This window comes from Mchenga conophoros, linkage group LG22, assembly GCF_057382185.1.
Source record: "Mchenga conophoros isolate Kocher_MC1m ecotype Shallow Benthic linkage group LG22, M_conophoros_male_GT1.1, whole genome shotgun sequence".
In the NCBI taxonomy this organism is placed as follows: Eukaryota; Metazoa; Chordata; class Actinopteri; order Cichliformes; family Cichlidae; genus Mchenga; species Mchenga conophoros.
The window spans coordinates 15,903,283-15,925,442 of record NC_140546.1 but is presented as its reverse complement, the minus strand read 5'-3'; the positions used below and the strand labels follow the sequence as shown (position 1 = coordinate 15,925,442).

The 22,160-nt window shown below is 41.1% G+C and overlaps 1 protein-coding gene across 6 annotated transcripts in view; it reads left to right on the top strand.

The window, feature by feature from the left end:
* Positions 1–22,160, top strand: part of akap9 (A kinase (PRKA) anchor protein 9) — a 68,125-nt gene that overhangs the window by 33,873 nt on the left and 12,092 nt on the right. For 4 of the 6 annotated variants that reach the window (XM_085263261.1, XM_085263262.1, XM_085263263.1 and 1 more), the window contains 11 exons: positions 136–263; positions 462–649; positions 2,643–2,875; positions 9,196–9,358; positions 11,493–11,587; positions 13,215–13,332; positions 13,958–13,996; positions 14,776–15,008; positions 17,058–17,177; positions 21,053–21,229; positions 21,678–21,782. In XM_085263261.1, coding sequence (XP_085119387.1) covers positions 136–263; positions 462–649; positions 2,643–2,875; positions 9,196–9,358; positions 11,493–11,587; positions 13,215–13,332; positions 13,958–13,996; positions 14,776–15,008; positions 17,058–17,177; positions 21,053–21,229; positions 21,678–21,782 — 1,599 coding nt within the window. The remainder of the gene's footprint in view (positions 1–135; positions 264–461; positions 650–2,642; positions 2,876–9,195; positions 9,359–11,492; positions 11,588–13,214; positions 13,333–13,957; positions 13,997–14,775; positions 15,009–17,057; positions 17,178–21,052; positions 21,230–21,677; positions 21,783–22,160) is intronic. The other 2 variants (XM_085263264.1, XM_085263260.1) reach the window with 1 other exon arrangement.

Below are 22,160 nucleotides of genomic sequence, written 5' to 3'. Positions count from 1 at the left end.
TTTTACTAATGGTCGCGCACGCTCAGCACGCTCTCCGCTGCTGTCGAGAGTTTTCAGGAGTGTTTACGCGGCCGAAACTTTGCAATGACGGGGCTGCTGTCTGTGTTTTCTCTGCTGCCCGTCCAACCCTTAAAGAAGGAAGATGGCGGTGATGGAGAAGCAGAGGACGATGATGATCCAGGCGGGTCGGGAACAGCGAAGGCTGATGAACGCAAACGGTCTTCACAGGACGACGAAGATTCTTCTGATAAAGAGGCTGAGAGGTACCTCTGCATTCATGCTTTCTCAGTATCAACACATCACTGTTGTGTGGACAGATGCTCAGTTTGTTTTTATGATAGCCTGTTGACTGAGTGCCGCACACATATTTATCTATCCAGTTGTTCACATGTGAACTCCTCTTCAGTTTTTTTTTTTTTTATGAGTTTAGTACTAACTCTTCATCTTCTGATGATTTTTAGAAACTTGTTGCGTAAAGCCAACATGAAGCTCAGTCAGGTGCTGGTTGAAGTCTTGAAGACCACAGCAGCAGCAGAGGAAACGATGGGCCTCCACATGCAGAGTCTGCGTGATGCTTCCGGTGCAGCACAACTTCCCCACTCCACCACACAGTCAGCCAATACAGAGCCACTCCGACTTTATAACACAGGTGAGCAACATCAAGATTCAGCAGTAATTCAATACTGAATCCAGTTATTAGCCAAAAACAAACAAGTGAAAGAGCAGACTGCAAAACTTCAAAATATGATTATGTGTTTGGACTAAAAATACTGCTGATAGTAGCTGACCTTGTAGTACGAAAGTCATCATCAAAAACGACACTGATTAATTTCTTGAGATTTCTTTAAAACTCTAGACTTGAATTTCAAATTTGATTAGTCTCGCTCAAAACACAAAATAAAGCAATAACACTACATCCAGTTATTTTAGCATCTGTAGCTGCAATTTAATTGCTTCTGTGATTAATAGGAAATGCAGTACCATGTGCCTGAACAAGGAGATGTTGCCTTCTGTGGAAAAAGTTGGCAAGCGAACATTTAATGCGATCAGATGCAGATAACAGTGCTGATGGTCGTATAATTGAGGTGTTAGAAAAGTATTAGATTGACCTAAATGGATGATTAAAGGTGAGGGTTATGTCTCCATGGAGGCTAAGCACAACACAGTCTCTTGTTAACTTTAGATCCTGGATTCATTTGTTATTTTGATACTTCCTAAAAAACATAGCTGCTCATAGTAATCAGTGACCTGCAGGTCATCAATAGGACATCAGAGGTTAGACGATTGTTTGGCTAACCTGGCGTAAGTCCAATGTTAGACTTTATCATGCATGCATTTCAGGTTGTCACTGCACAGACACTAAACATGTCCGCCCGTATGCCTGCACTCTCCAAACAGACTGAGAAATATTATAATAAGAACATTATAATAATACCCGTCTGTGGAGACCACAAGCGAGTATAATCCTTATTCTTCTTACTTTATTTTTTGGGGGGAAATATTACCTCTAAAGAGGACACTGAGGATTACAACACATTCTTGGCACTTTTGTAAAAATTCCTATTATAACAGACTTTTGCTGATTGCAGGTCAAAGTGGAATAAAAAGCCAAATAGTATTTTTAAAAAGTATGGTTGTGCTTATCTGGGAGGCATTCAACGTAACACTTAAGTCTTTTTTTTTTTTTATTGCACAAGTTTTCTCAAAAGCTTGTCCCATGACTGATATCGGTCATAAAGTCCAGCCAGTCGTGTATGCACGGTAGATCGGGGTTGGTCTTATCACATACTTTCATGCAAAACAGTTGGAGCTGGTGAATCACCGACCTGTGTGACGTTTATATATGCAACCGTGACAGCACTTTATCTCATTTCCCCTTTTTAATGAAAACATATTTAAAACATAATTGAGCAACAAATGCCTGTAAAAGTCACAAAACACCACACATAAGTGTGCCCGTGTTGCACAGCAACTACAGCGCGTTAAGTGTTTTTGTGCCACATCAATTCATTAACTTTTCTGTTAGTTTGTTTTGCATTACCCCCCACAGTGTGAACTCTTCCAAGTTTTGTTCCCAGGTTGCATAAGAAGTCTTTCATTTAGGAACAGAGCCAGTTGGGTTCCACACGTTTTTTTGTGGTTACAATTAGAGAAACCAGCGTCATAATAAAACCAGCTCGTGTCCTTCAGAAGCTGCTTTGTCCTGTTGTGCTGCATCTTTATGTCGCGCTGCCTTCTTCTTCTGCTGTCATGATACTGTGTGATTATGAGCTTAATAACATAATGTGAGTTACATAATCTGTCAGCTGTGTTACGGGCAGTTATGCGAGTGTGCTGGACCCGGTTTGAACTGGATGATGTGTGCACGCTCACCCTTATTTTGGTTATATATTTAGCACTCTTTGGCATATGACTAGCATTTTTAATGCTTACCAAACATGAAGCTTTAAACTGCTGCGTCCTTACTTAGCATCTGTGAGTCCATGTTGCTTCCCCGCAGTACTTTGGTTAATCTCAAATTAGGCACCACTCAGGCCCTAACTGAACTTTTAGATACAGACTATTAGATTTAACTTAAAATATGCACACGTTGAAACAAACATGATGCATTTCTGCCTTCTGTTGCTCTGGTTAAATTCCAGGTTATACTTCAGGACGTTTACAGGGCGGTGAGACTGGTGCAGACAATGTGAGCATGTGGTCCAGAGAGATGAAGACTCCTGAGGGTCTGGAAGTGTCCCAGCAGATGATGGACAGTCTGCTGCTCGGGCCAGGGCCTCAGCTCGAGAACGAGGAATATTTAATGGGAATCAGCAGCCGACTGCAGACAGCTCTGGAGAAAATGTTGATGGCCATCACTGATACCACTAACCAGGTATACCCCAAGCATTGTTGGTTGTTAATGATTTGAGTTGTCCCCTTCCATTCATTTATTAACTTTTTTATTGGGTAGCTCACCTGTGAGTCTTATCTTAATGGGCAGATTTAGTTATTTTTAACCCAATTATAATAAAAAAAATTATTTAAGCATGCATAATAATAATAAAAAAGCCCAAACAATGCTTGATCTTTTTAATATTTACTGGTACTCTCTGCATCCTGAGACTTGCAAAAGAAGACGAGTACTGCTCCCTAAATATGAGGGAAGAGCTGGCAGGAAGTTAGCTTACCATACAGGCTAGAAACAAGGGGAAACGGCTCATGTGGCTTGCTCCAAAGATCAAAAATCCCCCAAAAGTACCTCTTTAACTAACCGATTAACTCAGTTCATTTCATTAATTAGCAAACCAACTCATAAAAACCATTTCCAGGGAACCAGAGGTATCATTCTCCTAATTAAGCCTTCATTAAGTGATAATAAATTAAAGTTTAGCAAGAGACCACAAGCTTTAATATTTGACATTTTTCTTGCTCTGACTCATTTTGACACCTTGCCCTAGCTTATTGTCCTCTGTCCAGTGAAACTGGTTCTCTGTGGGTTCAGGTTTCAGAACAATCCCTCATGAATCACCCTGTGTTTATGTCCCTAAAAGTTACCAATAAACAGAAAGCTCCAGTGACACATGTAGGCTTTGTCAAAGTATTTAAATGCACACACTCAACTCCGTCACCCCGCTCCCCTTCTCTCGTTCTACTCCTGTTCATGGAGACATAATAGGGATGAGGTGGCAGAATGTGACTGGCAACAAAGTTGTCCTGTCTAGAAACTCGTGCACACAAAAGAGCAGCCTCATTCCCAGCGGTTGCCTGTAGATACGAGGAGTATTTACACAGAGCTTTTGTCCGGCCTCCCAGCCTATCGTAGTCCAGTTCCACCAGAACAACTCCATCCCCCTCCCCTTAGGCCATCCACGTAGAGCATATCCTGTGACAACGCGCAGAGACGAGGCCAGTCTAACTAGGCCAGTGAGCGTGTTACAGTAACTGAATGCACAGTGTATCACCCCAGCGGCTGAAATTCATGTGTTATTCATGCTCGAGTGAGCTTTATCGTGGCAATCTAAAAATAGCTTTAAAGAAATTTCAGGCTGTTGTTTTAGCATCCATTTACACCACACTGTTATTTATGGAATCACTGGTTGTTAGGGGTTTTGGCGTGTTTGTTTGTTTTTTCAAAGGGTATATTCTCCAAATTTTGTTAAGAGTAATAATTTGGGTTACCAAATAATTTTAAGCAGCAATACCAGAACTCTTCTAACAGAGAAACATGTGCTCTAGTAATTTTAAATAGTTACTTTTAACCATTCTCTGGCATCATATAGACCAAATAATTTTATAAAGGTAGTTAAGAAACTGCTACAAGGTGAAAATGATCCTTATTTGTTCTCCGGTAAAGAAATACTGAAGTTTCTACAAGCTGCTTTTTAATTTGTGTGTACTTCTCCAAGTACATGCAATTAATCGCTCCCATAAACTTGTAATCAACAAAGCCCCTAATGGCGTCTCAGTGATTTTCCTGCTGCTATTGATCCTGTGTTCATTTGTCTTGTCTCTGGCTGGTGCTAAGTGATCATGTCTTGGATTGATGTAACAAGCCCGATCAGGAATGTTAACTGTCTGTTGAACAACTGCTGTAAATTATTTGCCTGGGGAAGGTGTTTGCGTGGTTATTGCCCACTCCCATTATACGTGGGCGAGATGTGGAAATTGCTCGTGTGCAGCAAATTCAAAAGTTGACTCTACAAATGGAGACTTTACTTTAGGTTTGACCAAGAGGCAGCGTGTCAAAAAGCCTTAATTGCTTTTTTTTTTTTTTCTGCTGTGCACAGGAAAAGGAATCTGGTTTGACAGCTTTCTGAAGGGAGTGTGTTTTGTCTGTGGTTATTTCTGTGTATAGGGAGTGTGTGTGTGTGTGAGATCTATTTGCAAGTCTACCTAGCCCTCTGGCTCTAAGGATTGAAGCCACACCTGCTTCCCTCCCACTTTTTTTCCCCCAGCAGTATCCTGCTCTCTGTAATGAATGTAGGAAGTGGAAAAAGTGCCCTCGTCTGTTGAAAATGCTTTTGGATGGTTTGGATTTGAATCTTTTTTTCTTTTTTTCCCCCCTGTGGCAGAAGCGTAGAGATGGGTAAAGGAAGTTTAGCAGTGTGAGAGTATCTCTCGCTGGTAGTAATTAAACCTCGCCTGACAGGAGAGTAGTGAGGGATATTATGGTAAGAGCACGGGACCATGCGTGGAGCGGGAATGACAGCAACCCTAGAAGGAAGTAAGAAGGAAAGAGTGAGTGACTACAGATCTGAGCGCTGTCATTTCACCCTTGGCCGACTGCTGCTCGGACTAAACAATTAAAAAGGGGGCCAGTGGGAGGCTTCCCGGCAGGTTTGGGTTGCTACAGCGGCATAGTATTGTTAATGAATCTCCAGAGAGAGAAAGCGAGTGGAGGGAGAGGAGAGCAGGCGGGAGCAGATGTGGGGGTGTGAGCTTCACTGAGCGGTATGATATGGTTTCACTTCGAAGAAAAAGAAGAGCAGAGAGAAGGCTGGGGAGCTTTAAAGAAGGCATAGAGCAAAGAAATGCTTGTCTTTGTGTTTACATACCTCCTGCAGTCACGGTCAGGAATGCTCTTTAACCTGCTGGACCCAGAAATGACTTCCACCTGCTGCCGAGGATGACACTTTCTAGTAGGATCATAAAATCCTCACCCTCACCGGATGATTTTCTCTCTCAGCATTTACCTGGATTTCTTTCTACCTCAACCAGAAAGTATGTGATTGAGCTGACGTGAATGTCACCTCCAAAGATTGTTTACTCTTCTGCTGAGCGTACCAAACACATAGAAACTGTTGCTTGGAGCTATCCACAACACTATTCACGCCTTCATCCCCCGCTGGACTTCATTGTCATTCTCAGTTTGCCTAGCTCAGCCTGACGGATAACAGCACCTGGAAATCCTTTTTGATGACTTCAGATAAGATTCAAAGTGAGGTTCTCCCATCATCCGTACGTCGTCTACCATGGATTCATATCGCTCTTACTGGAACTCGAGTATGCAGAGCAGCACGTGGCTCGAAGGGGAGGACAAGGATGTGTACGAGGTGGAATCTCGCATACCCCTTCCTCGACCGTTCCCATTTTGCAGCACGCTGAACGAGAAAAACGCTGTGGTGGTGCAGACACAGATTTCACATGTCAATCACAGGACTAGCGGCCACCTTCTTAAAGTCGTCTCCAAAATCTCCCTGCCCACTCCCCCTTATACAGTAAGTTTACACCTGGTAACCCACAGATGGACTGTGTGTAAATTATACTTGTGGAGGTTGTTTGTGCTGCTCTTTACAGCTCAGTAGTTCAGATCTACATATTCAGGTGTGAGTTGAACCGTTCCACGTAGGCACACTTGGTAAACGATTATAACTTCTCTGTGGTAGGATCATGTTACCACTTCCCATAATTTTACAATCAGACCTTTGCTCAGGGAGATATGGAAATCTATGGAAAATGTAGTGTGGAATGAGGTAGTGTGCTCCTGGTTTATTGCGTTTTAATGATTTCATAGCTGTCCACAAGAAAAATATGCCTTCTGTCACATGACCAGCAGGTCTTTGCACAAGGATGATATAATTATTGTATCACATCCTGCACACAACCACAGTTTATTACTCGCTTTAGCTGGCCCTTTACGCAATGCCAACACACATGTTGAAGTTTATCATAACAACATTGCACACAGACACTGCTGAACGCTGTTGTCAAAGCATTTGTAATGGTTGTTATACTTACACAACACTTTTTTAATTTGAACATACTTAATTTGATTTTCCAGTTTTTGTTTCTGCTGTAAATCCTTTGAAAGATGGGCAGTGTAGTGGTATGGTGGTTAGCACTGTTGTGTGGTTGTTCTAAATTGGCTTCAGGTGTTTCTGAGGTCAGTAACAGCTGGGACAGCTTTCAGGACCCCTGTGGTGAAATTAAGTTGGACAAGTTGACAATCTTATTCTTAAATAGACTGATGGATACACTTCAAATCGATATCTAGGGCTGCCACAAACGATTATTTTGATAGTCGACTAGTCACCGATTATTTTTGCGATTAGTCGACTAATCAGATCCATTGGACATAAAACGTACAGCTTATTGCACCAGCAGCATCTGCTCTTATATAACTAGCATTAGCTTACAGCTTTAAGTGTTTAAGGTATGTGCTAACTAAAAATAAAGAAAAGATGATAGTTTATTAAATTTTAATGAAATTTGCAGATTGTTTCGGTGAAGTTTAATAAACTCCTTGCTATCTAAAATATAACAGGACACCGGAGTAAATTCTGGAGCATCTCACACTTCTGATAATCAGCTGTCTGCTTGACGTTTATTCAGCTGTGTAAAAACTATAACTTTAATCTCAGCCAAACCGATTTACTCAGGAACAAATAAAATACTAAAAAAGCCAAACAATAACATTTTTAAAGTTATCTAAGTGACTCATATATCATGTTTAACCTGAGTAGCGAAAGACGGCGGTGGGTTTGAAAATGATTTGCCGGGAGTCCGGTGTTCTCACGGCTCTAGTTAGCCTAGCCCCCGGCTAGCTATCGAGCTAGTGGGTAACAGACGTCTCCGAAAACGTCGGAGCGCTTTTGAAAATATGCGGTGTCTTGATAAACTGAGCAGATATTTGAGGTTTACACAGCTACATTCTCGCCTAAAAATATGTTAAACGTGTATTTTGTGACCCAGAAAGAATAATAAGAGTAACATTAAAACTAACTAGCTGCCGCCATTGTTGGAAACTGAGCAGGGCCGCGCTATGAATTCTGGGACACAGCTTCTTCTTCGGGGTTTAACGGCAGCTGGCATCGTTGTACATGCAGTGCTGCCATCTTCTGTTTCAGTCCGTTATTACACTCTTAAATCCTGCTACTCATTCCTGCGTCTTTTGGGATCTTACAAAGCTTCAAACGACGCGTCGACTATTAAATCAGTCGTCGACGATTTTGATAGTCGACGTAATCGTGACTAGTCGACTAATCGTGGCAGCCCTATCGATATCTGGATCTTCTTCTTCTTTCAGCTGCTCCAATTAGGGCAGGAATGTCAAATTCATTTTACTTTGTGAGCAATTTACAGCCCCTTGTAATTGGGCCACATAGGTGAAACTACCCTTTCTGTCTCAGAAAGGTTGGGGAAACCTGCAGGCAGCTGAGACTCAAGAAGTCACTTGGATGAGTGACGAAACGTTTCTCCCATTGAAAATGCTACGTCCAGATGAACAAAATCAACCTTTTGGGATCCCCTTTCTGTCAGTGTAAAGAAATTTCACTACACATTTAATCCTCAAGATACCTTAATATAAGAAAAAGAAGTATAATTGTAAAGAAATGATGTTGTAATGAAATGAAAAACATCTTAAATTGTAAGAAATAAATATGTAAAATGACAGAAAGTGTATCCATGTGTACAATGAATAGTGTGTAATGGATACAGTGTAGCCCATCCTCCCATTATTAAAAAAAAGAAAAAAAAGAAGATGAATTATTGCCTAATTATTTTGGTGTCTAATTAATGCCCATGTGGGAAATCTTTTATCTGTAAACATAAAGCTGTAAAACTTTTGAAAATATAGTTAAAAGTCCAAAATTTATGCCTTCTTTTACCTTCTCCAAAGTTGTTTATTGGGGGTGGATTGAAGTTTGCTGGGCTGATTCTGGCCCCCCGAGCCTTATGTTTCACACCCCTGCTTTAGAGGATCACCTGCCTCCGTCTCATCCTATCCTTAGCATCCTCCTCTGTCACACCAACCCTCTGCATGTCCTCCTTCACTCCATGCATGGATCTTCTCTGTGATCTTCATATTTTCCTCCTGCATGTTCAACATGATATGTCCAGTGTGTCCATTATCCCTCCTCTGCACGTCAGTTCTAATCAATATGTGCATATAGGTGGTTTATCACAATTTGACACCTGTGTAAAATGACACACACATCAGCAGTAAGAGGCTTAAAATGCTTTTATACGTGGGGTACAATTATAATATCACAATAAAAATAATCATCAAGCTGTCCAAACCAGAATTTAACTTTTTCATTTCAATGAGAGATGTCCTGGTCATCATCTTCTATTCACTGATGTAGAAAATTTAAAGTTGTATGTAAAATTAGTGGGCTTTAATGAAATAGTGCATTTTCACAGTAATGATTCGTTACTGTAAAGACGCCTTCATTCTTGTTAAAGATCATCTCTTTCCACTTCTCCTCTCAGGTCGAACATGCCCGGATGACCCAGACTGAGCTGATGCGGGAGTCTTTCCGCCACAACAAGGAGATGAACGAGCTCCTCCAGAAGCAGGAGGAGCTGCAGGAGAGGGTGATGGAGGAGGCTCGGGCACGGGAGCAGCTGGCTCTGGAACTTCACCGAGCGGAGGGTGAGGTTTTACTTTTATTTAGGAAAAATCTTCTAATTTATGTTGATTCTTACAAAGTGACTGAAGGAACTGAGCTATAGCTTCATTTTAATTTAAGTGCTGATCAATTTTAATGTGAGCCAGGGAAGCGTTCGTTCTTTGTGGGCCTTGTAAGGGACACTTCCTTTACAGTAGCCTCTTAGACTCTGATCGATGATGTGATAAAGTGAGTCTGACAAATGATTAGAGAAAATGGGGAGAGCTGCATTAAGTGGAAACGCATGTGTGCATGGGGTTGGAGGCTGTCACGGGGAGTGATGGGATCAGCTGTTTGAGAGGCCATCTGTGGTGAGAACTCAGCAAATGGTAATTATTGTTTCTGAGCCTGTCTTTGGGTTTGTGTTTGAACATTTGATTGCATCTGTGTGACAACAACATTATGAAGGACTGTGAATGGTGGTGAGAGTAATCACGAGAGAACAAATTTAAATATTTAAGCTATTAAAGTCCAGTAGAGTAGTTTGAATGCTGCGATGGGCCTGGCTGTCCATGTCAGAGACAGCTGCCCTATTAGGGTCAGCTGTTGCACCCATATGCATGCTCACACCAGAAACTCACGGGACCCACTACATCCACTACACTGTCGTTTAAAGCCCAGTTTGGTAGCAGTAGAGTACAACAATTATTCCCTTCTGATTAGCTGTGTGGACGCTGTGAGCAGCGGTGAGTTTATCGCATTTTTAATCTCACTTTTTTTTTTTTTTTTTTTTTTTGAAGATCCTGTTGCAGTGTTTGTTTTCAGTAATCCTAGATGAGATGCAAATATTTGATGTCATAAAATAACTTCATACTTTTATAGGTAGGGCTGCAACAGTGATGATAAATTTGCAACTGTACATCACATGACACCTTCTGTCCTTTGACCCCTGATTTAGATGTGGAAAAACTCATTTAGAACTTTTTTTTTAGCAGCAGTAACTTCAAAGAAAATCAACTAATCCTCACTTTATACACACATAAAAGTCTCATTCATCAAAACAGCTGGGAGGTAATTTTCAGTCAATCATGTAAACAAGAGCAGCTGTTCCTTTCTGGTCGTGTCAGGTGCTTCTTCTGTAAGGGAGTGTTTGAAATTTGCTAAGCGTGTGTTTTTTGGACATCTTCTTGTTCACATACCAGTTAAGTGAAAGAGAAGAAAAATCTAATCCCCATTGTGTGGATAAACCATGAAGCTAAAACCTCAGGGCGTGGCCTTTTCAAACTGGTTTTGAATCAACCCAAGAGACAGGTTCAGCATTGACAAAAGGTGCTTGACTTGATGGAACATATTAGATGTCAATGAAAACACAAACAGGTCCTGCTTTTGTTATGTTTGAATCAGGGGAAAAATGCTTTGTCAGATTAGCTGTAAGATCACGATGATGTGGTGCAGTAATTCTTTGCCACCTTAAATGTGGTTGCAGGTTCCCAAGACGCTTACGTTTATCTGGTTAATGATGTTTTTTGTTATTTTAAAGCAAGTAATCATGTGAGTTTGATTGCTGATCATGGAGAGATCCCTCCTTAGGCAAACTTTACACACACCTTAAGTTCAATTTGATATGTCTGAGATAAAATCACCTGACCGCACAGGTGACACTCGCCTACTGTCTCTCAGTGCTGTCATCAAGTCAGAAAATAGACTCGCGGAAGCTCTAGCAGGACAAAATAAACATTTCCTTATCAGTTTTGAGTGTGTGAATGCCTCCTTTTTTGCGTCTATGAAGTTGAATTGATTTCCTGGTGCATAATGCTTAGTGACCTGTAGATCATTTAGAGCATTTCATTGTGTTTTACAGCTCGGTCACATATTCATGTTGAGCAAAATGGGTCAGACATTCTCACTCGTGTTTTTGTGCCTCAGCGTGCACATATGCACATACAATGTGTTTTGTGTGTCGGTGTGCGTGCGTGCGTGTGTTGTTGGTAACCTGTAATTTTATTGCATCCTTCTTCTTAATGCTCATTCATCTGAATTGGTGCCAGTATTAAAACCCAAAGAAACTCCTTTAGAGTAGATCCGTCAATTCATCAGAGAGCAAAAAGCTGTGAATATGCATAAATAGCTCTTTCTGCAACCTTTATAACAGTTTTTGCTCACATTGTCCACTGTCAGGTCTGATTGATGGATACACGGGTGAACGGGCAGCGCTGGAGGAGCAGTTGCGTCACAAGGAAGAGCTCCAACTGAGTCTCGAGCAAGAGCTGCAGGTAAGGAGGAAAAATATTAATCCAATTACTAAGTACTTGACACCATGATTGTGTAATTCTGCCTCTGGCACATTAGTGGCTCAGATGTAAGCACAGTGACATGTGACGCAGAAGTTTGAATTCAGTTCAATTGTGGCCAAGTCATTTAATAGTACTGGTCTGCACTAGTGGCATATTCATGTTTTATGTTCAGGTTTCAGCCCCTGAAACTTGAGAGCGATGATAAACTAACTGTAAAAACTGATCCTCTTTGTGTGTTAAGTTAGCTTGTTTGTGTTTGTTAGTGCCATGGAGCCACAAAATGAAATGCATTAATGAGTGACATGTACTGTAGTTCATGCTGCGTCCACCACACTCCCAACAAAGTCAGGCTTTCCTGGAATTAGCTGGTTTTACAAAACCTAAAACTCAGTCACGACGATGGTTATCAACTTTCTCTGTTAAGCGGGGATTTCTGCATCATGCTTTGTCTATACTCTCATAAAAAGAGGCGTTTTGTGTGTCACATGATTCTTCTGCACAAATTGATCCTATGAGTGCCACCTAGTCGAGTCACAGACATTATCTGATTAAAATGATGATAAAAAAAATCTGTAAAATGCAACACTGTTGCAAATAAAACATGAAATGAATGCTGCAGAAAATCGTTAATCTTGGGATTTAGTGCACAGAGCGGTGAAATAAACATTTCAATTCAAGCTCTGAAGCTTTAAACTTTTCACATTTAAGTATTAAAGGCTGCTGTCCTGTAGTCTAATGAAAGAGATGTGAAAATGTCTTTAGTTTGTCAGCAGATTAAAGTGAGATTAATTATTGATTGTTAGGTATTCTTTGTGTTTTTAGCAGCTGCAATTCTTGCAGTGTAACAGTGACTTATTGGCAAATCATAGTAACAGTGCCACTTGCAGTTTGTTCTGCTGTAACTTTGAAGCTGAGCTTGGTGATGTTAGTGAAAATGAGGCACTTGATTTTAAACTGAAACTCATAATCGTGATGTAACTAGCTAAAAAAGATATATAACTGTGTCATTTCCTTTTGTGTAAGTGAAAACTCCGACTTTAAGCTCGACACATTAATCCCGCTCTCGTAGTACAACCCTGTGTTGATGGAAACATGAGTGCAGCTGAAACAGATCATCTTGGGGTTACTCAGCATGTCTGTGAAGACTGATGATAGTTGTGGTGCAGACTTGAATAATACTTCACTCACTGTACACTAGTAATAATGGTCAATTTTGATTTCAGTGTGTGTACCTTGTTTGCCAAGTCTGTTATTTATTTTATCCCTTTATTGCTGATGTGTGAAAGAACTTTTTTATCACTCCTGTGTTTATGCTGCTTCTGATTGTGTTTGTGTTGACCCAGGAAGATTATTTGTTACTGCTATAGTGACTAATATGAGCTCCAATTTAATTAAAAAACAAAGACTGATACAAAGACAGATTACAGCATCTGCATCACCCAGTATTTTTAGACAAATACAATAATGGTTATTTTAAAATAAAATTGTAAATTTACATCCTTGAAATGAATCGTTGTCCATTGAACTCCAAAAGTTATGATGAATGAGGCAAATGTAGAATATCAAACGTAAAAAACAGCCCCACATTTTTTGTGTTTTCTTGTAGGTCACTAGTACTCGACTTCATGAGTTGGAGCAGGAGAAGTTTCAGATGCAGGAAGAGCGCGAGCTGCTGTCACGGCAACAAGACGCAATGAAGGAGGACGCCGGGCCCCGTGAGCTTCGTACGTATCCCGGCGTTCCCTTAATGATGACAAAGGAAGTATGTTTTTAAAATGACCCAAAGCAGCTGGAAATAAGTTAACATGGTCTGAACTTTAAACACCAGTTGGTCTGGAGGTCAAAAGGTTACTTGGTTATATTAAATCAATTTTTAATGAGCTGTAATTAGATAGTGAAAACAATGACAGGAACAGAGATCAAAGATCAACAAGTCAATAAAATGTTTATTTGTTGAATGTTTGATTAAAGCTCCTGAGGATTTCTTAAACTCTTGCTACTGTTTCACATCACACATTTTCAGGTATTTGCTGAAGAAACGTCAATGTTGATAACCGTATTAGCTAATTTTTTGCACTGTATTGTCAAAAAAAAGGTGTGCCGTGAGTGTATTCTTTCATAAAAACAAAAAACGTAAGTATTCTGTATTTTAGAAATTAAACAGGGGCTCTTTGAGGAACCTTTCTTTTCACAGCGCATTTTCCACAGCCCTAACCTACTACTGTGGCACAGGCAGACGAGCACTGCCATCCTGTCTCCACCTATTTCCATTCTTTATCTCAAGAGTTTTCCTGTTCATTACAAAAACAAGAGCATGTTAAACTCCTGTGCTTTCTCATTCTTCTGTAGGCCTAGTTGAAGCTGCAATGGTTGCAGCACCTGAAGCAGGTGTGTCCACTTTGAGCATGGCTCAGTCGTGTCTATATGTTCTCTTATTTGTCTAGCTGAGTCACGCTGTTTTACATCTCTAACCTTCCAATCCAGCAACTCACCAGCACAGCTTGGAGCTTGCTTGCTATGGGCTCATAAACTCACTCAGTCCAATCACTAACCCGTGCTTCGGCTGTTCACTTTGATTGATTTTTGTCCTGGTTTGTCATTTTTAAATGTCAATGTTGGCACTCATGTTAGCATGATGAAATGGACGACATTTTTATGTAGGCATTGTTTCCTAATCGCCATTCATCTTTATAACTCTACATGGAGTACTTTCCCCCTGCCTGTAAATGCTTATTGGGCATGGATATTGCATTGTCTGGACTGTCCATGTGTTAGACCTGTCATTTGTACTTTTTCACCCTGTTACTTTTGCACTAATCTTCTGGGTTTTGGTACTGGGTGAACCGGTGTGGGTTGTTCACTGGTGGCAGCAGAAGGGCAAAGATGGGGGATCATGTTTGGTGACATGTTTGGAAGTGGATTGAAATGTTGGAAGAGTCTGATTCTAGCCTTTAATTCAGTTGTAAAGGTGACCACAGTGTAGAAAATTAAGACTGGGTTGTTCATTAGATTGTTAGTAGATTATTTTGGTACAAAGCAAGCAGCATTTAATTCACTCCCAAGGCTCTCAGACTTCAGACTCTTCATCTCAACTTCCTTCCATCACCAAAATCAAACCTGAACCAGCGATCATTAGATCCTAACTTTCCGTCCTTCCTTCGTCGCAGACCTGCTGGAGGAGACGGAGAAGCTGATGAAAGAGAAGGTGGAGGTGCAGAGGCAGGCAGAGAAGGAGAACTCTGACCTCCTGAAACAGGTGAAGCTGCTGGAGGTGGAGCTGGAGGAGCAGGTCAACAGGGTGATGGAGCTGGAGAGCACTCGAACGACAGAGAGCGGGGACCTCCGACAGCAGATCCAGGCCCTGGAGAAACAGCTGGAGAAGAACAGGAAGTTTCTGGATGTAAGTGACGATGAGAAAAACCTCTAACCTCGTGTATCGTTTAATCGTGTATGTCATTGTTTCTAAAACAAAACAAAGCAAAAAAATTTCCAGCTTCTTAAAAGTGAACCTATGAGCCTGTGTGAACCACTTCTCTTTCTAGAGTAGGGGTCAGAATTTAGTAAAACTTACACACGTTGCCTACAACCAAGTGGTGTCAAGGTATTATTTGCAGTTTTACAGGACCTTTTCCATTTTCACAAGAATCAACACTCCTCCTGGTCAGATTTTAGTGTAACAGGATGAAATTGTCCTGGTTATGACCGTTTGTGAGCGCCATGACTTCTCAGTGGATTTTAACTCATTAGTTTGTGCAGTGCACCCAAACAATGACAACCAGACTACACATTACAATAACCTGTGATGTATCATAACCAGATAATCTACTGCAGTACATCACAGATGTTCTGGTTATGTAACATTTAACTAAATATATGTTGTTTCTGGACTTTTACTCACACAAATTAATCATTTTGAATATTTTAAATTTACCATGGCGTTATTTTACTACTTTTGGGGGCATAACAGACAAAAGAGCTCTATAAAATCCCCATCAGGGGATCAAATGCCCCCAGATTCCCCATCAGCATAGGAGTTTAAGAATTCAGGATTTTTCCTATAAATTGTCACTTGTCTATAGGTGACAGCTGACATTTAGCAGCACATTCATAGTCAAAATTTACATTTTTACAAAAGTAACCCATATTTTAGACACCTGTTCGTCAAATCATTTAAATGTTTCTGAATAGAGACTCATTTTTAATTCCAGGTGAAACACAGGAAGCAGCTGTAAAGATTAAAGCTTCCTGGTGAAAGTAATGCATGACTTTTCAGCTGCACGCCACACTAGATGGTTTAAAATCCAGCCTTAATGTTCTCATGATATTTTTGGCTGAGCGCTTATCATCTCTGATGATAATGAGTTGTGTTCCCATCACAACAATTGGGTCACTTGGCTGGGATTGAAATGTGGACCGAATGCAAATTCTTTCTATTCTGTGCTGCTGACGTTGGGTATTTAATAATCACGTGTTTGCAAAAAAAAATCATTTTCTGTTTTTTGGCAACCAGTAGCGTTTTTTTTCTTCTTCTTTATTTTCTGTAAAAATGTTCTGGTGATTTTATTCTCATTTAAATCTTTTACTGGAATTAAGTTTTTCCATGTTGCTGTTGTTCCTACATCGTCAAAATAATGCTGGTCCAGGATCAACATTGCAAATGACCAATGACAGTGTCTAAGGAGCTTGGAAAGAACGATGACCTGGATGACTGAGAACCTTCACAGACATAGCCTTCATTTAGCATTAGCCAAGAAGTTTGCTAACACTTTCAAAAACTATCACTAACAAACCAACACGAGTAACCTAAATTTAACTAGCAACAGTATTGCTGTTATACTGTATAAATTAATAAAGAAATGCTTACTATTTGTTCCAGAAGAGAGTTTTATATAAACAAAAGCATCTTTTCTCTCGTCCCCGTACGTTGCAAAGCTGTGACATCACAACAGTGTCACTGGTCATTTGCAATGTTGTTTCTACACAATCATGATGTTGGTGCCATATATCTAAACTCAGACATTAATATGAAACATTCTTTCTGAAAGTGAACAAAGACACATCAGTGCTGTGTTTCAGTGCTTACCTTGCACACAAATTTAGCAAAATCCGTGGCAATTGTGCGCTGCCAACTACAGCGAGAACGTGTTGGACTTAAATGTGATAAACTCCTGATAGAAGATTATTAACAACAAGCAGTATGTGATTCAGAGTTAAACTCATCAAACTAGGCCACCAGCTGGCACCTTCCTTCAGCTCACACTTGTGTAATGCAGGACTGACGAGACAATAAAATCTTTAAAACATTTTTAACAAGTGGAAACGATAGAGGAAGCAAATAACACATTAAATACTTGTACTCACAAGTATCAGTGTAATGTGGTGTTGATCAGTATTGGTCTCCGTCTTCATTATTTGTTGATCTTTCTTTCATCTGTATTTTGGCATTTAGGAGCAAGCTGTAGACCGAGAACATGAGAGGGATTTCTTCCAGCAGGAGATCCAGAAACTGGAGCAACAACTGAAGAACCCACAGAAGCTTCAGGCCAGCTCTGAGCAAAGAAACCAAGAGGTAACAGGAGAAAGCTGCGCTTTCTGCCAGAGGACCAGGCTGCAAAAGAGACCTGTGGTTTTTTTTCTTAGCATAACACTGTTGTTGCACGGAGTCCAAGAGCAGAACAATGGAGCTGATAGAATTACCTGCCTGGCTTCGAAACTGACGCTAAAGACAAATGAATTACAGCAGTACTTTGTGTTTTGTAAGATGCGTAATCGGTCGGTTTCATTTCCGTCAGTCAGTCATGACGATGTAAAACTGAAGCTGTTGGAGGTTTTGGCTTAAACGCTAAACATTAACCTGTAGAGTCAGTTAGGCCTCTCTCAGACAGGCCTGCAGACCAGTTGGCAACCCGCTGGAAACCACTAGTGACTAGTTTATTCCCAGACTGGTTAGCAAGTGGTTGCTGGGGTAAAATGAGTCTGAAAGAGGATGCTGTCACTAGCAGGGTTCTGCGCTTGTCTGTATTCTGCATGGAAGGCGCTGACGTGTCTGCCAACACTTGCTAACTGCTCATGGAGAAATACTGAAACTTCAAAAGTGCAGCTGATCGTCCGCCTGCTAAGTAGAAGTAAAAAACAACACGTCAAAAGGTCCAGTTTTGCATTTTTCCCTAGCAACCTATGGTTGCCAGGGGCCATCACTGACCGATTTCTAGGTTGCATGACTGAGGCTTTACATCGTGTGACACTGAACCTGAGTGATTTGCTTAGCTCCAGCAACTTAAAGGCTAAATTCAAATGTCTATGCTAATCTACTTTCTTATAGTAACAGTGACCCTTACAGCTACCTGTTGCGTTAAGGTCAGTCATAAACCCTCACCTCGGTTCTGCTGGTTATTTTATTTTTTTAGCTTTATTGTATCATGGTAGTGCTCCCATCAGTCGTACTTTAAGACTCAAAAGTTGCCCATATCCAGGGAAAACGCTCTGCTGTGACGCCGCTCGCCCAGCACCAAACATCAGGCAGAGTTGGCAACAAACCTGAGAACAGTGAGCAACTGTTTGCTGACATATGTGCTATATAACCTTTAAAGGATATGCAGTAAGTCGGTGTTTCATTTACAGCAGCGGTCCCCAACCTTTTTTGCGCCACGGACCGGTTTATACCCGACGATATTTTCACGGACCAGCCTTTAAGGTGTTGCGGATAAATACAACAAAATAAAACTAGTACCAGTACCGAAAAAAATACGATTTATTCATAACACACTTGAAAAGACCCAGGAAAACCGAGTTAACGATAACAAAATAACGCTGAAAACCGATAAAAACCCTGAAAACTATACATTTCACACCTGAGCCTCAACTCTCGCGGCCCGGTACCAAACGACTCACAGACCGGTACCAGTCCGAGGCCTGGGGTTGGGGACCGCTGATTTACAGTCAGATCCACTGCCCCCAAGTTGCCAAAAATGGTCATTAAATTTTCAGAACACAGACCAACTCAGACTATGTCCACACAATGGAAAGTCTGGCACAGCATAATTTTTGGTGTTTCCTTTTATAGATTATTTTCCCAGATTAAAGTTGTATTTTGCATAACTTTGTGCATTTGGCCGTGTCTTTGTTGTTTAATCAATTTTTGTCATAAAATCTACTTGAGTATGGGAGGTATTGAATAGTAAAAAGCATTAAACAGCCTCCTTGTCAGCAGAAAATAGATTCAGCAGATTGTTTCGTGCAACTCACCACACTTTTTAATATCCAGCCATCATCTGACCTCCAGCTCACTGCTGGCAAGGAGAAATGTCATTTGGATCAACACTGTTGTCAGGACGGGGCAGACATTAGAATCCGTAATTAATGCCTCAAACCAGTCGACTGAGTTATCACACTCCTCAGACTACTTTGCCAGTAACAGTTTACAGTCCTGTTTCCTATGAAAGAACTTGTTTCTTCTAAAAACTCAAAGAAATAACACTGAGCTAACTTTCCATTAGAAAATGTAGAAGAATGGATTTAGGGACAGATCTGTCGGTTTCTTCTTTTGTGTCTCATGCAAGCTTCTCATACTTCATATGTTTTGACCTGAATAACCAGCTATGATCAGAGTAACCAGTTTTCCTAATTAATGACTGCTGCTTTCTCATTACCCAGCATATACAGTTTGAATTTGAAAGTTTACATACACTTATGGATGTAACAGCTGGTCTCTCTCTGTTCTTTTTAAATTTAAACTTTTGTATAAAATTGTTATTTTATTTTTAACTCTTAAAGATGCCTCATGTGCAATCACTCATCCATGAGGAGTGTGTGTAAACTTTACATCAGAGCTGTAGCTCAGGTTTCGGTTGCTCCTCACCCCAAACATGGCCTGCTTACATTATCTTCATAGACAGCTGTAGCATTTTTATCACTAAGTGCTTCTCTTCCTCTGCCTTCCTTTTGCCCTTGAACTCTCCACCCTGTGGCCCTTTACGCTTCTGCCTCCTCTGTCCCGTGGCTATTGCAGGTGGATGGAGTAACCGTTAAGGTATTGCTTTTAGCTACATGTAAAACAAAGTTATCCCAGAGAGCAGTTAGTGCATTTTAGTAACCTCGCCCAACCCTGTAGCAGTTCATCGCCTGTCTTATCCCCCCCCTCCTTTTCTTCCAGTTTGAGCTTCCTCTACTGTATGTGTCAGAAACCTTTCACTGCTCCACTGTCTTGTCTCTCAATCTGATATCCCACATGCACACTGTATAAAAAAGATGTACGTAGCTTTCAGTGCAAACAGTCAGAGATATAGCTGTGGCTATGTCTCTTTAGTAAATTTGCCTCTTAAAAGTTTTCTTTTAAAAATATATTTTTTGCTGTTGTAGCCTTTATTGACAATCATTTAATCTAAAATCAGAGCAGAGAAAAGGCACAGAAAACTCAAACCTGGGCTTCTACTGTAGCCCTACGCCATAATGGGTGGCCTGCTCAACCTGGTGAGCTATTAAATATCATCTTCAAGCTTCACAAAGTACCTTTAATTACATGTTGAATAATTTTAGGGAAAAAATTATCAGCTGCTCTCTTGCAAAGTTGTTCCAAGAATATAAAGCAAGAAATTTGCCCAGAAATCAGATTTGTTTTTCCCTCTTCTACTCATGAGCCACAAGAGACAATGAGGCTCATTCTTGGCCCTTGTGATGTGCCTATTCTAGGGTCTAGTCATATAAATATTTAATGAAGGGAAGTCTATGAGAAGATGTGCTTGATCTGTTGAGTTTTGCTTCGATTTGGTTAGGATCTGTTTTTGTGGCATGCAGTGCTTAATTCTGCAAGGCCTGACCTATGAAATGATTGCCAGAAAACTCCAGTTTAGTTTATCTTAAACAGAAATGTATACAGAGGTTAGGGTTAAAATTATATAGATAGATTAAATCACACAGATTCTGTAGAGGTTTCCAAAACTCATCAAATACAACACGCTTGTCGTTACAGGCTTAAAAATGCCTTTTGAAAGTTGCTCAGTCTGTAATGGAAGTGACTGATTATTGTCTTTATTCAGCTAGAAAGGGAGAGCATTAATCTTCTCAGGTTTATCTCTTTCTAATGAAGATGTGTAGGTTTCCCAGTGCGTAGTTCATCCTAACTGACTGTTCCTCCCGTTGATGCCTCTTCCCCCTCTTCATTGATCTGCTGATGTTCTCCCATCTCACAGGTGGATCTCTTACCTGCCAGCTATCTTCTTGGTTTGTTCCCCCCACCCTCCCTCAGTAAAATCTCTATCTACCCTCTCTCTCTGTCCCTGCACCTCTTCTCGCTCCCGGCCCCCTCCTTTCTCAGGTGGATCAGCTGACCTCCCAGCTAGCTGTTCATGCACCAGCTATGCTGTAGCGAGTGGCTTCTGAGAGCAAATCTCACTAACTGATCCCCCCCCTTCTCCTCCTCCTCTCTCTCTCTTTTCTCACTACCAGGTGGACCGGCTGACCTCCCAGCTGAAGGAGAAGGCGGATTGGTGCAGTGAGCTGCTTCTCAGCTCGGAGCAGCTGCGTCGTGAGGTGGGAGAGCGCGACGAAGAGATTGACAAGCTGGAGAGCCGCATCCGTGAGCTGGAGCAGGCCCTGCTGGCCAGCGCTGAGTCTCTGGAGAAGGTTAGGAGGGAGAGGGAGAAGAAGGGTTCAAAACAGAGGCAGCAGCAGAGGAAAAAGCAGTCAGAACAATAGCTGTGGAGCGTGGCAGAGCGAGTGTGTGTGAGAGAAGAGAGAGCATGCAGATGAGGTGACAGCTAGAAGAGGAATGGGAGGAGGGCTGGGACGCTCCGAGAGCGAGAACAATGTGTGGGTGGGTCTACTTCAGCCGCCTACATTGAGATACGACTAGCAGCTGTCAAGTTTGCCCCCCAGTGTTCGTGGATGGCGGCTGCTCAGTTCACAAATTGCAGTGCAGGTTGCGTTACACACAATAACAGTACAGACAGCATGCAATAAGTCATTACAACAGTTCATTTAAAGAGGTTTCCCTTCATTTTCTTCTGCACACATTGCAAAAAAAACTGCTGAGCTAAACAGTTTTTTTGATGTGTGTCGTTTTCTGTCGCAGGTTGAACAAAAGAAGCAGCATGCATCCATCACAGAGACAAGACAGCCCACACTGGAAGCTCAGCTACAGACGGAGAGAGAAGCTCTGGAGCGGAAAGAGAAGGAGGTAGTGGAGAAATCGCCTTTTTTAAGGTTTTATCAGTTTTCAGTATATAAAATCAGATATTTGATGGGGAACACTTTCCTAGAGTCAGTTGCATTAAAAATAGACTTAATTCATTTATTAGTCCTGATAGTCCCACAAATGTGCTGTGTTCATTTTTACTATGTCACAATATATTTATGTTCAGGGTTATTTGGTTGTGACGTTCAAAAAGGAAAAACTAGACATAAGAACTATTCTGGACAGAAACATTTGCCATTTTCAGTCATACTGTGGAGTCTAGCGCTACGTATCTGTCAATCACTTTCATTGATTCACGTGCATCTTGTGCATAAACATTTAGTAGCTAACAATGAGCTGAACCAGTCTTTCAGTCCTGAG